The sequence below is a fragment of the Ochlerotatus camptorhynchus genome, unplaced genomic scaffold, assembly GCF_037179485.1.
Source record: "Ochlerotatus camptorhynchus isolate MF236.1 unplaced genomic scaffold, CSIRO-AGI_Acam_v1.1 ptg000229l, whole genome shotgun sequence".
NCBI lineage: Eukaryota > Metazoa > Arthropoda > Insecta > Diptera > Culicidae > Ochlerotatus > Ochlerotatus camptorhynchus.
The window spans coordinates 1,794,941-1,807,036 of NW_027040719.1; the positions used below are offsets into that span (position 1 = coordinate 1,794,941).

Below are 12,096 nucleotides of genomic sequence, written 5' to 3' on the forward strand. Positions count from 1 at the left end.
CCTCTGTAGAGTGTGGTGGTCGTCAAGAAATTGCTGGCTTCGTCTAGGTGCTGAATTGTTAATCCCTGATCTTTGATCTCCTGAATTATGATTTCTACTTCCTTGGGTGTGAGTATAAATTTATTTATGATATTTAATTTTGATAACATGATTGCATATTCTATTGATTTTAAATTTTCTAGAAATGAATCTAATTGGAACATAATTGATATTTTTTGAATTTCTGATAATACATAATCGTCTTTTTCCAAAATTTGTTTCAACGTATTTTGATGATTTCTGATCTCATTGTTTATTATATTAAGTCTATTTTCAAACTTGGAATTTATTCTAATTTGTCTATTATTTTGTTTTATAACAGCGTTTCCTGTCTTTCTGATTTCATCAAGATTATTATTGATTACATTTAAATCTTCTGCATCTAGATTTCCTGTTATGTATTTAATTGTGCTTCCTAATACAAGGTTGCAAATATTCGCATCATTGATTTCTCATTTTGCTTTCTTTGACGATAAGGATTGCCGTACTCACCATGGCATATTTGACCGATGGGGCAATGAACATAGATGTCAAATCTTTAGGTTAAGTGAGTTCTCACCACTCACACTGAGTTGCTTGAGCAGCAAAATGCTCTCACTCTCGATCCAGTTCATCTGTCTGTCAAATGCTCAAATATTCATTCTCAGAGTGTCGAAAACAAAGCGCGTGATAAAATCGAAAACCAGAATCGCGAGTTTTAATATCAATATTTTGAGTGATAATTTGTCACCATGAGTGCAAAACGAACCCTGCAAAAGGATATTGTCCTGAATGTGGTTGAGCAGATAATTGGATCCGATGGGAAAACTCAACGATTCCAATGCCGTGCGAGTTCAGACGAAGAACAACCATGCAGCTACGCACAGGTAACGTTTGTTCCTGGCAACTTTAAGCGCCATCTGATAAGTAGCCATCCGGATATTGCGAGAGAACTCGGATTTTCATTAGACGAACCTCCGGCCAAAAAACCACGCAGCTCCAAATTATCTGTGGACACTTCACGGAACGAAGTGCTGCTGGGGACTTTGCAACTGGCAACTGGCCACAATATGCCTCTTCGGTTTCCAGAATGGGAAGGAGTAAAAACTCTTATCTTGCCCTTGTGGAAGGCAGCTGGATTCAACTTTACTCGCGATAAGCTCGCCAAGTTGATTACAACAGCGGCTCAAATTATGCGATCAATAATCCAGAAGGAGTTGAAACAGAGGATAATTTGTTTGAAGATCGACTCTGCCTCCCGTAAAGGCCGGTCGGTTTTTGGAATCAACCTTCAGTACATAGATGAAAATGGGAACGTGTGTATTAGGCATCTTGGTAAGTGAACATCTGAAAAATCGATATTTATTAGGAATTTTTATGTTTTCTTATTGCGAAAAGATAACAAATTATGAAATTTTTTTTGGTCATGCTTTTTCAGCTGTTCGAGAGATGATCGAACGTCAAACAAAGGAGAACTTACGAAAGGTTCTAGAAGAAGAACTGCAACTAATCGCTGTTAGCCTTGAACAACTGCTAACTGTTACCCACGATAATGGGGCAAACATGTTGGCTGCTGTAAGGTGCCTCAGAGCTCTCCTAAAGTTTTGCGAAGAAAGTGAAGATGTACCTCTGTCCACTGTCTTTCGGAAAGATGATAGCTTGCAGCATTACATTGATGATGGCAGTGCTTCTGAAGCCGAAGATAGTGACAAGGAAGAACTGGTCGAAGATTCAGGTGAAGCGGATGAACCCATTTCTGACGATTTTAGCAACGGACAAGGGGATGCTGAGTTCGATTTGCAAGATGAGCCGGACGATATTGATGTTGATCTTCTTGAGAGCATCAGATGTGGCGCCCATACCGCACAATTGGCAGTATGGGATGTTATTAAGCCATACAAGCGGAGATTAAACGCAATAAACAAATCGTGTATAAGGATGCGGCACAAACAGTTTCAGCAGTTTTTCCGGCTCCACAAAGTTCCACTTCCTCCAAAGGTCAACGAAACTCGTTGGAATGTCTGGTACATCCTGCTAAGGTATCTTCGATCACTGAAGGATGGTCCTTTCTTGAGCGTATTGCAAAGCCAGGATTCTTCACTAGGTAAGTTTATAAAAAAAAGTTAGATTTTGAAGTGTTATGTACCATCTTAAAATACTAATACATGTACTTTTAGACCTATCACGGCACTGGCACTTTGTTGATAAATTTTGTGTGGCCTTTGAACCAATGTTCGTTCTGACTATGAAGTTGCAGAAAGACCACGTGCCCAGGGCTGGCAAATGTCATTTTCAATGAAAGATCTCACGCGATATTTACAGAGATACTTCTGTCACTATCATTGGATGAGAAAACGATGAAAGAGATTTTCTTAAAAATCTCATGGAATTTTTTGTCATGACAGAACGTGACAGTGTTGTGATCATCGTAATTACTAGCTCATTTAATGCTATTCAAGTTACTTGTACCGAGGAAATCTTAATAATATATTAACTCTACCGATTACATACGGTTGTTTGCTTGAATTCGTCTAAATCAGTTAGAAATGTTGATGTCAAAACCGCATAAAAATAATTCTCATGAGTGCTTGATCGTTGAAAAATGACAAGAAAGCTAATGATAGGTAGTTTCGTCTCGTGATAGTGAGAGGAACTGTTTTCTCATCGTCACATGACGGCCATGATATTTACCAGCTCTGGACGTGCCTCTCTCACAGTTTTATGTAGATTGGCTGACGTGTATGGCTAAACTGAATGCGGCTAAGGATAATACACTTGCGTTGAAGCTTTTCAAAGCAATGGGATTGAGATTGGAAAAGTTGAATACGAACATGGCTTTCAAGGCATGTTTATACTTGGACCCTCGATTCAATTACATTGGATCCAGACGGCTGTCCAATGACGATAAAGCTTCCGTGCTGGTAAATGAAAATATCCCACTAAATAATGTATATTTTTCAACGTCAATTTGTTTCAGAAATACCTTATTGCTTTGAATAAACGGTTGGACGAGATATCTGGAGCTGATACTCAGGCTACGGAAGGAGAAGATCAAACTCAAATTCAAAACGACATTGTTGAAGACTTTCTTGCTGGGCTTTTTGAAGAGGATAAAGATATTGCTGCGCCTGGTCGAGAGGCTTCTGACAGTTTGCTAGGAGAACTCGTAAAACTAGAATCTAGACCGAAAGTCAACATCACTACAACTCATCCAATCGATTCTAAACAAAACTCAACAACGTTCCAAGCGCAACCAGGTACTTCAAAAGATAAGATGTCTCCTACTTCGTTCAGTTCGATTTCTTTTGACATTGTTGACTATTGGAAGAAAAAGAAACTAATAAGTCCAAGACTTTTTCGCCTGGCTAAAATTGTTCTAGCTGTGCCTTCTTACTGTAGAAAGACTTTTCAGCCAGCTGAAGTTTATATTAACAGATTCAAGAATGCGCTTGAGTGACACTTCCGTAAAGGATCTTATGCTGTTAAGAATGAATCAAGATTTGCTTCCGAAGGTTGTTGATGCAATAATCGAAGTTGGTGACATGTAAACCATACTTGTTCAATTCAAAATCAATTCCAAAATGAATGTTTCAATCCTCCGTATGCTTTTAGACTCTACGAAATGTAAAATGAATTAAATATGCGAAAAACCATGTTTTTCAACTACTTTTGAATTAAACTTTAATAAATAAATAAACAACAATTAATGCTTTTTTAACTTCATCCTCACTAGTACACAAAAAAAAATGAAATGAAAACCTTGGAAAATGGCACAGAGGTCCAACTTGAAGCTTTTGGTTTCCCTTTTATAGTGCCAACACAACAGTTATGGAGAAGATACTAAACTATTTGTATCCATATCTAAGAATTATCAGCTTAAAACTGATCTTAGCTAACCAAACATCATTGTGGTAATGCTCTTCGGCAGAGGAACTTTGCCATTAGCGCGAAGCATTTTTAGTCCACTGAAGATGGCGCCGAAAATAGATGCAGGAGTAAAAATAGGTTGGCTCTCTTCCAATGATCTGTTGTATTGCCCTAACATTAGTTAAAAAAGTAGGTATTAGATTTTGAGATATGCATTGATGAATGTGATAGGGAAAGTTGGTAAAAATGCACATTTTCTGCATATTTTTAAAATAAACTAATGAAGTGCTTTTAAATTAGTTCAAGTTAAAAGTACGCGGTGTTAAATTTATTCCATAATATTTTTTAAATTTAAAACCACAAGTGCCCATTTTTCCTGCCGTGTCCGTCTTTACCGGCATTCTCTACAGGAACTTATTAAGTCACGGCATAAATATCATAACAATTGTGTAAAATTGTATGTGGAATAATCATTAAGCCATAGAGATTAATAGAAAAATACAGAAAATACAAACATACCTTATAGCAAATATTGCAGTAATTTAAACTGAGGTCTTCTTCAATGCTAAACAGGATGATGTTAGTTTTTTGGCTTCATTCAACCTAAAATGGTATGATACTGTAATATTCTAAACATAAATCATGTTTAATATGTGTGTATATATTGCTTTTAATGCCTTGTGCCGGTATTTTAACGATTGGTGACAGCTATTCACGCTTATCTGTGCTCTATTTTTCAGTTGAGAGAATTTGAAGCTCGGCGTTAGCTCATTGCACTGGATCTGGGTAAGAAAACTTTCCCGTAAAGTGCTCGTATTCGTGGAACAGATGCCACAGCACTCATAACCATATCAGTCCACCGGCGACGTGAGCACCGACGTGGGCTAGCATCTCCGGCTTCGGTTCAATGGTGAAAACATCGTGTCCATGGCGGACGATCTGGTTTTGAACGGCCGCTGTGGTAGCCGGGAACCTGGCCGCATGTAATAGTAATCGTCCCATCAGAAGAGCACGGGAGAAAAGCATAGCTATTTTCCGGATAAATGGGATAAATTCAATCGGCACTTTTTAATTTCAATTGCAACATGAAAATTAGATGTGGCTTGATATTTTTCAGTTCTGACTTCACAAATTTGTCTTCCAATTTGACAACACCGCTTCTAGGTTGCTATGATGTTTTTTTTTTGATGAAGAATAATTTTTCCCGTTTTTCCCTGATAGATTTTTTCCCAGCCAACTCGGAAGTCACTTTCTGGTTGCCCGATTAAACAGTTGTAACAACACTTGCCAAAACATAGAATCATACTTGGCTAGTACTTGTGAAGCGCTTCGATTTTCATCTAAACAAACAATAGTGGAATTTAGAAAAATTCAATTAATTTTCAGCATTTTGTATACCAAACACTGTGATTAAATTTTCATGAAAAGACCCCTGCTAACTCAACTAAAACTGTCGACTCTGTAAGACCTGTTATTTCTCATTGCACAAGTTAAAAAATATGCGCTCCACAGCATACCCATAATCGCAAGTAAGTCACTGTATCTTATTATATATGAGAATATCGCCGAGAGTGCTGATCAAACATCATGCTGAAAATCGGCTGGATATTTTCATGCAACTTTTTATCATATGGATGAACATTGTTCATGCTAAAAAAAAGAATTGAGAGCTTGAATATGCTATTTATCAGGAGAAAACAGACAGGTAACTCAATGATCGACGAAGTGTTCATCCTACCAGCGGTTGAGTGTGTGAGGAATAAGACGCAGCAGATAAAAACAACCAAATCAATCAACACTGAGAGAAATTCAATGGCATTCGTAACCATTATCATTTGTCAGCAACCTTGTGTTAATGGATCTTTTATATCTGTTTGATTTAACATGGAATGTATTAAAGATGAATTTAATTATTTTAAGTTTCATTTGCATAATTTCTGATAAATTGTTCGTTGAATTTTTTAACTGACTGATTACGTTTTGCAAGATTGATATTGAGATTTCAAAATGTGAAAGATCTATTACATGTAGTAGTCTATCGTAGCCTGCAATTATTCTTCCCTCCCCCTTTTGAGAATCAACGCTCCTGCGTTGTCGGTGATATCGTAGATTTGGATGTATTTTTGATGGGATAGGATGAGGAGTGTGGATAGGATGCATGTGAATAAAATCCATTGACAATTTACCATCTCGTCTTCCTAAAATATAGATTGCATTAGTTCCGTTTTATATTTTCTTTATGAATTTCCCGTCCAGAGTCAGCAATGAGTGTTCTGCCTTTGTCTTCTGCAACTCGAAAAATATTTCTTCTTTGTTTTTTGTTTGATACCTTGAACTCTATTGTAGACTGTTTTATTTTCTTCTATGGGAGGTTGTTCTTCTCTACTTTTGTTATGGAAGGCTAAATTTTTACTTTGTGTTTTTTCATTTTCCAAAATAACCTCATCATAGAATTTGTTTCTCTCCTCTAGCATCAAATCAACGCTAAGAGGCCGCTCGTGTCCGGCCTTCAAACCAAAGAATACCTCTCTCGGTTTTAAACCGGTAGCTGAGTGAATCGTATTATTGTACAGAGTACAAGCTATTAGAAATATTTCTTTGTGAGAGAGATCCGCGTATTGCTGTTTAATGCATCGAAAGATTTCAGCTAATGTTGAGTGAAATCTCTCGATCATCCCGTTACTTTCGCTATGATTCGCGGGCACGAAGTGCATCTGAACGTTCAAATTATTTGCTAGCCCTCTTATCTCAGCTGATCGTAGAGCTGGTTCGTTGTCGCTTACGATCAAGCTTGGTGTGCCGTGTGTGGAAAATAGTTTGAGCAATGCTTTTCTTATGTCCGTAATTGTTCTTGATTTAATCGGAATTATGATGCCAAATCTTGAAAACTTGTCTATTGCTGTCAAAAATTTAAGGGGTTCAGATAAAAAGACATCAATGTGAAGTATTTCGAATGGTTTTTTTGTGTTCGGTGTGCTGCCTAAACGAATTTTGTATGGATGTCTGTCGTATTTATTTACGTTACAGACTTCGCATACTTTGATAAACTGTTCAATTTTAAATTTCATTTTCGGAAAATAATATCTCTTTAAAATTTGTTGTTTATTTTCCCAAACAACCCTGTGAGCTGTCTTATGTGTTTGTTCGATTATGAGGCCTTGCTCTTCAGGTGTTTTCAGATCTATTTATTAGAAGTTTTTGAGTTATGAGAACCTTAAAAGTTTTACATCTGCTGAAATAATTCTTGTATTCTATTTGGATGGTATTCATCACATTTTCAGGACACAAGATGCAATTTACTTTGTTCAAATCTATGTAATCTTTAAATATTCGTATTATTGCAGGTACACCAAAATTCAGTTAAGTTATAGTTCTACGGAATATTTTTGGAAATATTTGCTCATACGTATCCGGTTCATCCGGGCCAATCTTAAGAATGATCTGGTTGCTGTAGTAATTCAGAGCCAGTTCTGTACATTTTATAAATTCAGAATCATCTGTGTCTGCTGAGTGTACGCTCATATCATCAGATGAATCATTCTCGTTTACATTCAATTCATTGCGAATTCGGGATAAGCTATCGGCAACGGTGTTTTGTTTCCCGGGCCGGTATTTGATCTCATATTCGAATTCGCTGAGTGAAAGACGCCAGTGTACCAATCGATTATTGGTGTCTTTCAAATTTAATCCATATGTCAGCGGCTTGTGGTCTGTATACAAAGTAAACTTGCGTCCATACAAATATGGCCTAAAGTACTTACATGCCCACACTACTGCTAACAATTCTTTTTCGATCGCGGAGTATTTTTCAATGTCCTGGAAGCAAACGCTATCGGTTTATTGCTTCCGATCTGACCTTGTGAGAGGACTGCTCCAACAGCGAAATTTGAAGCGTCCGTTGTCAAAATAAAAGGTTTTGAGAAGTCAAGATAGTGTAAAATATCGCTTCCCGATAAAATTCTCTTGCACTTCTCGAAGGCTGCAACAAATTCCTTCGAGTGCGTAATCGATTCTCCTTTTCTCAAAGCATTTGTTAACGGTTTTGCTATCTTAGCAAAATCACGAATAAATTTCCTGTAGTATCCTATAATTCCTAGGAAACCACGGAGTTCTTTTTCATGCTGCGGAAGAGGCCAGTTTTGGATAATTTCGATTTTATCCGGATTTAGTTCTACAAATTGGTTTCCCGTATGTGAACCCTTTACATTTCGGACTGTTGTTGGTGTGGTATATCTGCAATTTTTCAAATTTACATGTTTTTCAGAGAGATAACTACGGTTGCTTCCTGAATCAACTAAGAATTTTAATTCCCCTTTGGTGGTATTTACAGTGATATAGGGAATGAAATTGTTTACGTCATCCCCGTGGCTTCGTGCCCCAGCTGAAAATTTAAGTCATCTATGGTTTACTGCTCAGTTTGGTTTGTTGCATTTTCACTGTTATCTGTCGTCAGCTCATGTGTCTCGATGGCATGAGTGTTTACGTCAGACTCTGTTGTTCGTCATAGTATTGGTCATATTCTGGATAGTAATAATTATAATCATAGCCGTAAACTTCTTCTACATGAAAGTTCGGCTTATTCATATAATTGATTTTATGAGTTCGGATAGAAGGTGATGCTGTACGTGGATGTTGGTTAGTTGAGGAAATAGGTTTGTGTGTGAATGAATTTTGAGTCGTTGGGAAAGGTCCAGGTCTGAATGGAATCGGGTTTGGATTCATTCTTTGGCTGGGGAAGTATGGTGGTCTGTTTGGTTGGGAAGATGGTTGGTTTTGGGGAAATCTGAATGGTTGTTGTGGAAAGGGTGCATTTGGAGAATGATACCTAGGAAATTGTCTAGGTTGTGGGAATCTGTGGGTTCGAATTTGAGTTGGATGTTGCTTGTTAGTTGTAGGAGTGTGTGTTTTAAAAGGATTTCTGACGTACGTGTAATTTGTTTCCTCTAAACAGAGTCTCAATGCTTCTTTAATACTTTTTGGAGCTTGAGCTCTAATTATGGGTCCTACAGGCTCTTTCAACCCTGCCACGAAAACTTTCAAACCAATTTCTTGGTAATATTTTGGCTTAGCGGTTCTAACATCCGCATTTTCTTCATTTAAATTGAGTTGATTGACCAAAAGTGTTACCATGTGTGCACTTTGCGGTAAAATTCCTCAAAGGTACCGATCTGGTAAAGCTTGAACAGGTCTCTAGTTAAAGAGACTTCGTCTCGCTTGTCGTTATAATGAGTTATTAAGCTAGCCTTAATTTCCTTCCATGAGAGGTCAGTACCGTACAGTTCCAAGACGGTATCTGCGTCTCCGATTATTTTAGACCGGATGATTTGCATCCAGACGTTAAAAATTGGTGAATTTTTAGCGGTTTCCAGCACTGGTAATATGCTTTCCACGCTTTTTAAAAATTGATGAAGTTTGATGGGATTTCCATCAAAAGTTTGAAGATCTCTCAACACCGACGGTGTTTGGAGACTTTTTAACACAGTTTCAACCGGTGTCATTGAATTGCTTGAATTTTGCATTGGGGCGTGCCCCTGATTGAAGATCGACGCAACTGGGTTGCGACGTCCCGAATTTCGCTGTGGAGGGCATCGATCTGCGCCTGCCACTGATAGTTCTCAGCGAAACCACTCACTTGCTCTGGATTATCATCGTTATCCCCGAGCTGTTCACTTTCACGTATTTCACGAATTTCACGCTCTGTTTGAGCCACTCTTTCCTGCTGCGAAGCAAAAAGGCGTTGTTGCCTTGTTTCTGGCATATTTTTAGAATAAAATCTGAGAATCACTAATGACTATTATTAAAACTAACTTTAAAAATTAACTCGTTTAGAGATTTCACTTTTTCAAATATTTATGAATCTTGATAAAATTGCTTGCTTAAAATTTCACTTGTTGATAATATTTTCTTCACTAAAGGATTTAACACTTAAGATTACTTAAAAATAGAAAGTTTTCCTACTCACCCTTGTGAAGTCTTGAAGTCTCCAATGATTGCTCTCAAATCGACAATATCCGTTCGTCGATGGGATGATTCCGGAACAATCGCTGGAAGCACTGTAGGTTACTGCGGAATTTCAACACTTCGGACACTAATCTCACGATGTACGTTCGCGGATGCTATCAAAGCGGTACACAAAGTTATCAAAAAATCCACGCCGACTGCGCCACTTAAGAACTTGACCGGAATTTTCGGGTTTTAAAAAAATTAAAACTAATACGACCTACACCGTTCACGATACAAACTGTAATGAATTTATTCTCAACAATTAGTTCCTAGCTGCCCTAGTTTGGTCCCTGAAAACTGCTGGCCTTGCACCTACACACTAAGATTATTTTACAAATTTCTATAAAATTTTACCGAAATCTCAACAGCTGAACGTTCGGTAAACAATTTTACAGTTTTCCTGTAATTATTTACATATATCAGTGAAAAATTCACAGATATTTGTGAAAAACTACAGGAAATCTGCGAAACTGTTTACCAAACGTTCAGCTGTTGGGATTTCGGTAAAATTTAACAGATTTCTGTAAACATTTCTAAGTGTGTAGTAACGATGGTCTGACTGTTGCTCTGCCCGTCGCGATATCCGATCCTCCGCATGTGTCCAACGTTGGCGACGTTGGTGCTGACTCGGCTGCTCCGGTGTTGGTGTTTCCATGCGTTGATAGGCTAAGTGCTGCTGCTGTGTTTTCAATTCCTGTTGCTGAGTTGGAACTGCGTTTAACTTATATATATATATATATATATATATATATATATATATTTTTTTTTTTTTTGAAAATTTGGGCCTTTCAACATATCAACAAATCAGCCTGGTTTTTTTTTCTTCATTTTTGAGCTACGATTTTTTGAAATTATCGTGTTTAGATATTTCAAGTCTAGGATCAGAAATTGAAATAAGTAAGTAATGTAACCATGTTACATTCGATATGTATCAATGGAGACGCAGGGTAATCTAGTCGTATTGGAGTAATGAGCGAAATTTCTAAACATGATAATTAAAAAAAAAAACATAACTCTAAAACGGAGAAAAAAGCATCGCTAGTTTGTTGATATGTTGTGCAGAAAAGCCCAAATTTTCAAAGAAAAATATAAAAACGTGTTACGCCTATTGTCTACACACCATGAAAACCATAAAAACAAATAAAATCAAAATTCTTCTATGCTAAACTCCAATTAAAAAAAAATATATTTATCTGAAAAGTACTTTCATTTGATATTTTCATTGAATGATGAATCGGTGATCGGTGAAAGGGAAATCACAAATCGAGTGCATGTTGAGATATTGAGGTCGTGAGAGCAAATTTTCTCTCTCAAATTTGAATTTTTGGCTCTCTGGGAGCTGGTAGTAAATCAGGTAAAACTGTATGGGGAAAAATCATTTTTATTTAATTGTAGCTTGTTTAACAATAATTTCCGGGAAAAAAATAAACTACAAAGTCCCTGATTAATTTCTTTAGGTTGTCGTTCACTTTTTTTGACCTGAATATGCACCGAAAGCGAATTATTCCCACTTCTCTCAATTTCTGTATGGGAATTTTTATCACTTTCTACCAGCGGAACAGCGCCATTTCTGTGGAAATTTGTCGATCAAAATGATTAATTGAAACAAGTCTTTGCTTCAAATGAAATGAAATGATGATCTTGACAAACGACACAAGCGATAGCCAAGTCATACTTGGATCGAGGAATGATCACCGTGACTTGAAAATGCAGAACCCTGATTTAGATTCCTGGTCTAATTTTTTCAAATAAACACTCTGAGATCGACAAAAAACAAATCATGGATAAAAAAAAAAAACTTCAATACGTTTTGCAAAGCAAGCTAATTCAAATAAACCGAAGATACTTTGGAGACCTTTAGGAAATTACGTTTTCGCGTTATAAAAAATCCAAAGAGCGAAACACAAAAATTATTATAAAAAAATATTTATTAAGATGAAATCAATCAAGGACTATTGGAAAAGACTCGTCCAAAACCTATATGAAAAGGAGAAATACGAAAAAAAAATCCTAAAAATGAACATGAAACCAATATAGCAACAGAGCACAAGAATCAAAACGACCATCGACTACATTTTCAAGCACCACAATCTTGTTTTCATACTCAACCAAGCATTTTCCGGTTCTCAAATGACCATTGCACTTGTATTCGTAAAAAAAAAGCGAAAACAATAGAGCTCTGCGGTCATCAGTTCTGCTATCGCTTCG

At 37.0% G+C, this 12,096-nt stretch overlaps 1 protein-coding gene across 1 annotated transcript; it reads left to right on the forward strand.

Moving 5' to 3' along the window:
• Positions 1-526: 526 nt before the first annotated feature.
• Positions 527-8,223, forward strand: LOC135704027 (uncharacterized). The gene is made up of 6 exons (XM_065225390.1): positions 527-1,353; positions 1,457-2,122; positions 2,196-2,303; positions 2,713-2,939; positions 2,996-3,275; positions 8,216-8,223. The coding sequence occupies exons 1-6, from the start codon at positions 771-773 to the stop codon at positions 8,221-8,223; spliced, it is 1,872 nt and encodes a 623-aa protein (XP_065081462.1). The 5' UTR covers positions 527-770.
• The last annotated feature ends 3,873 nt before the right edge of the window (positions 8,224-12,096 follow it).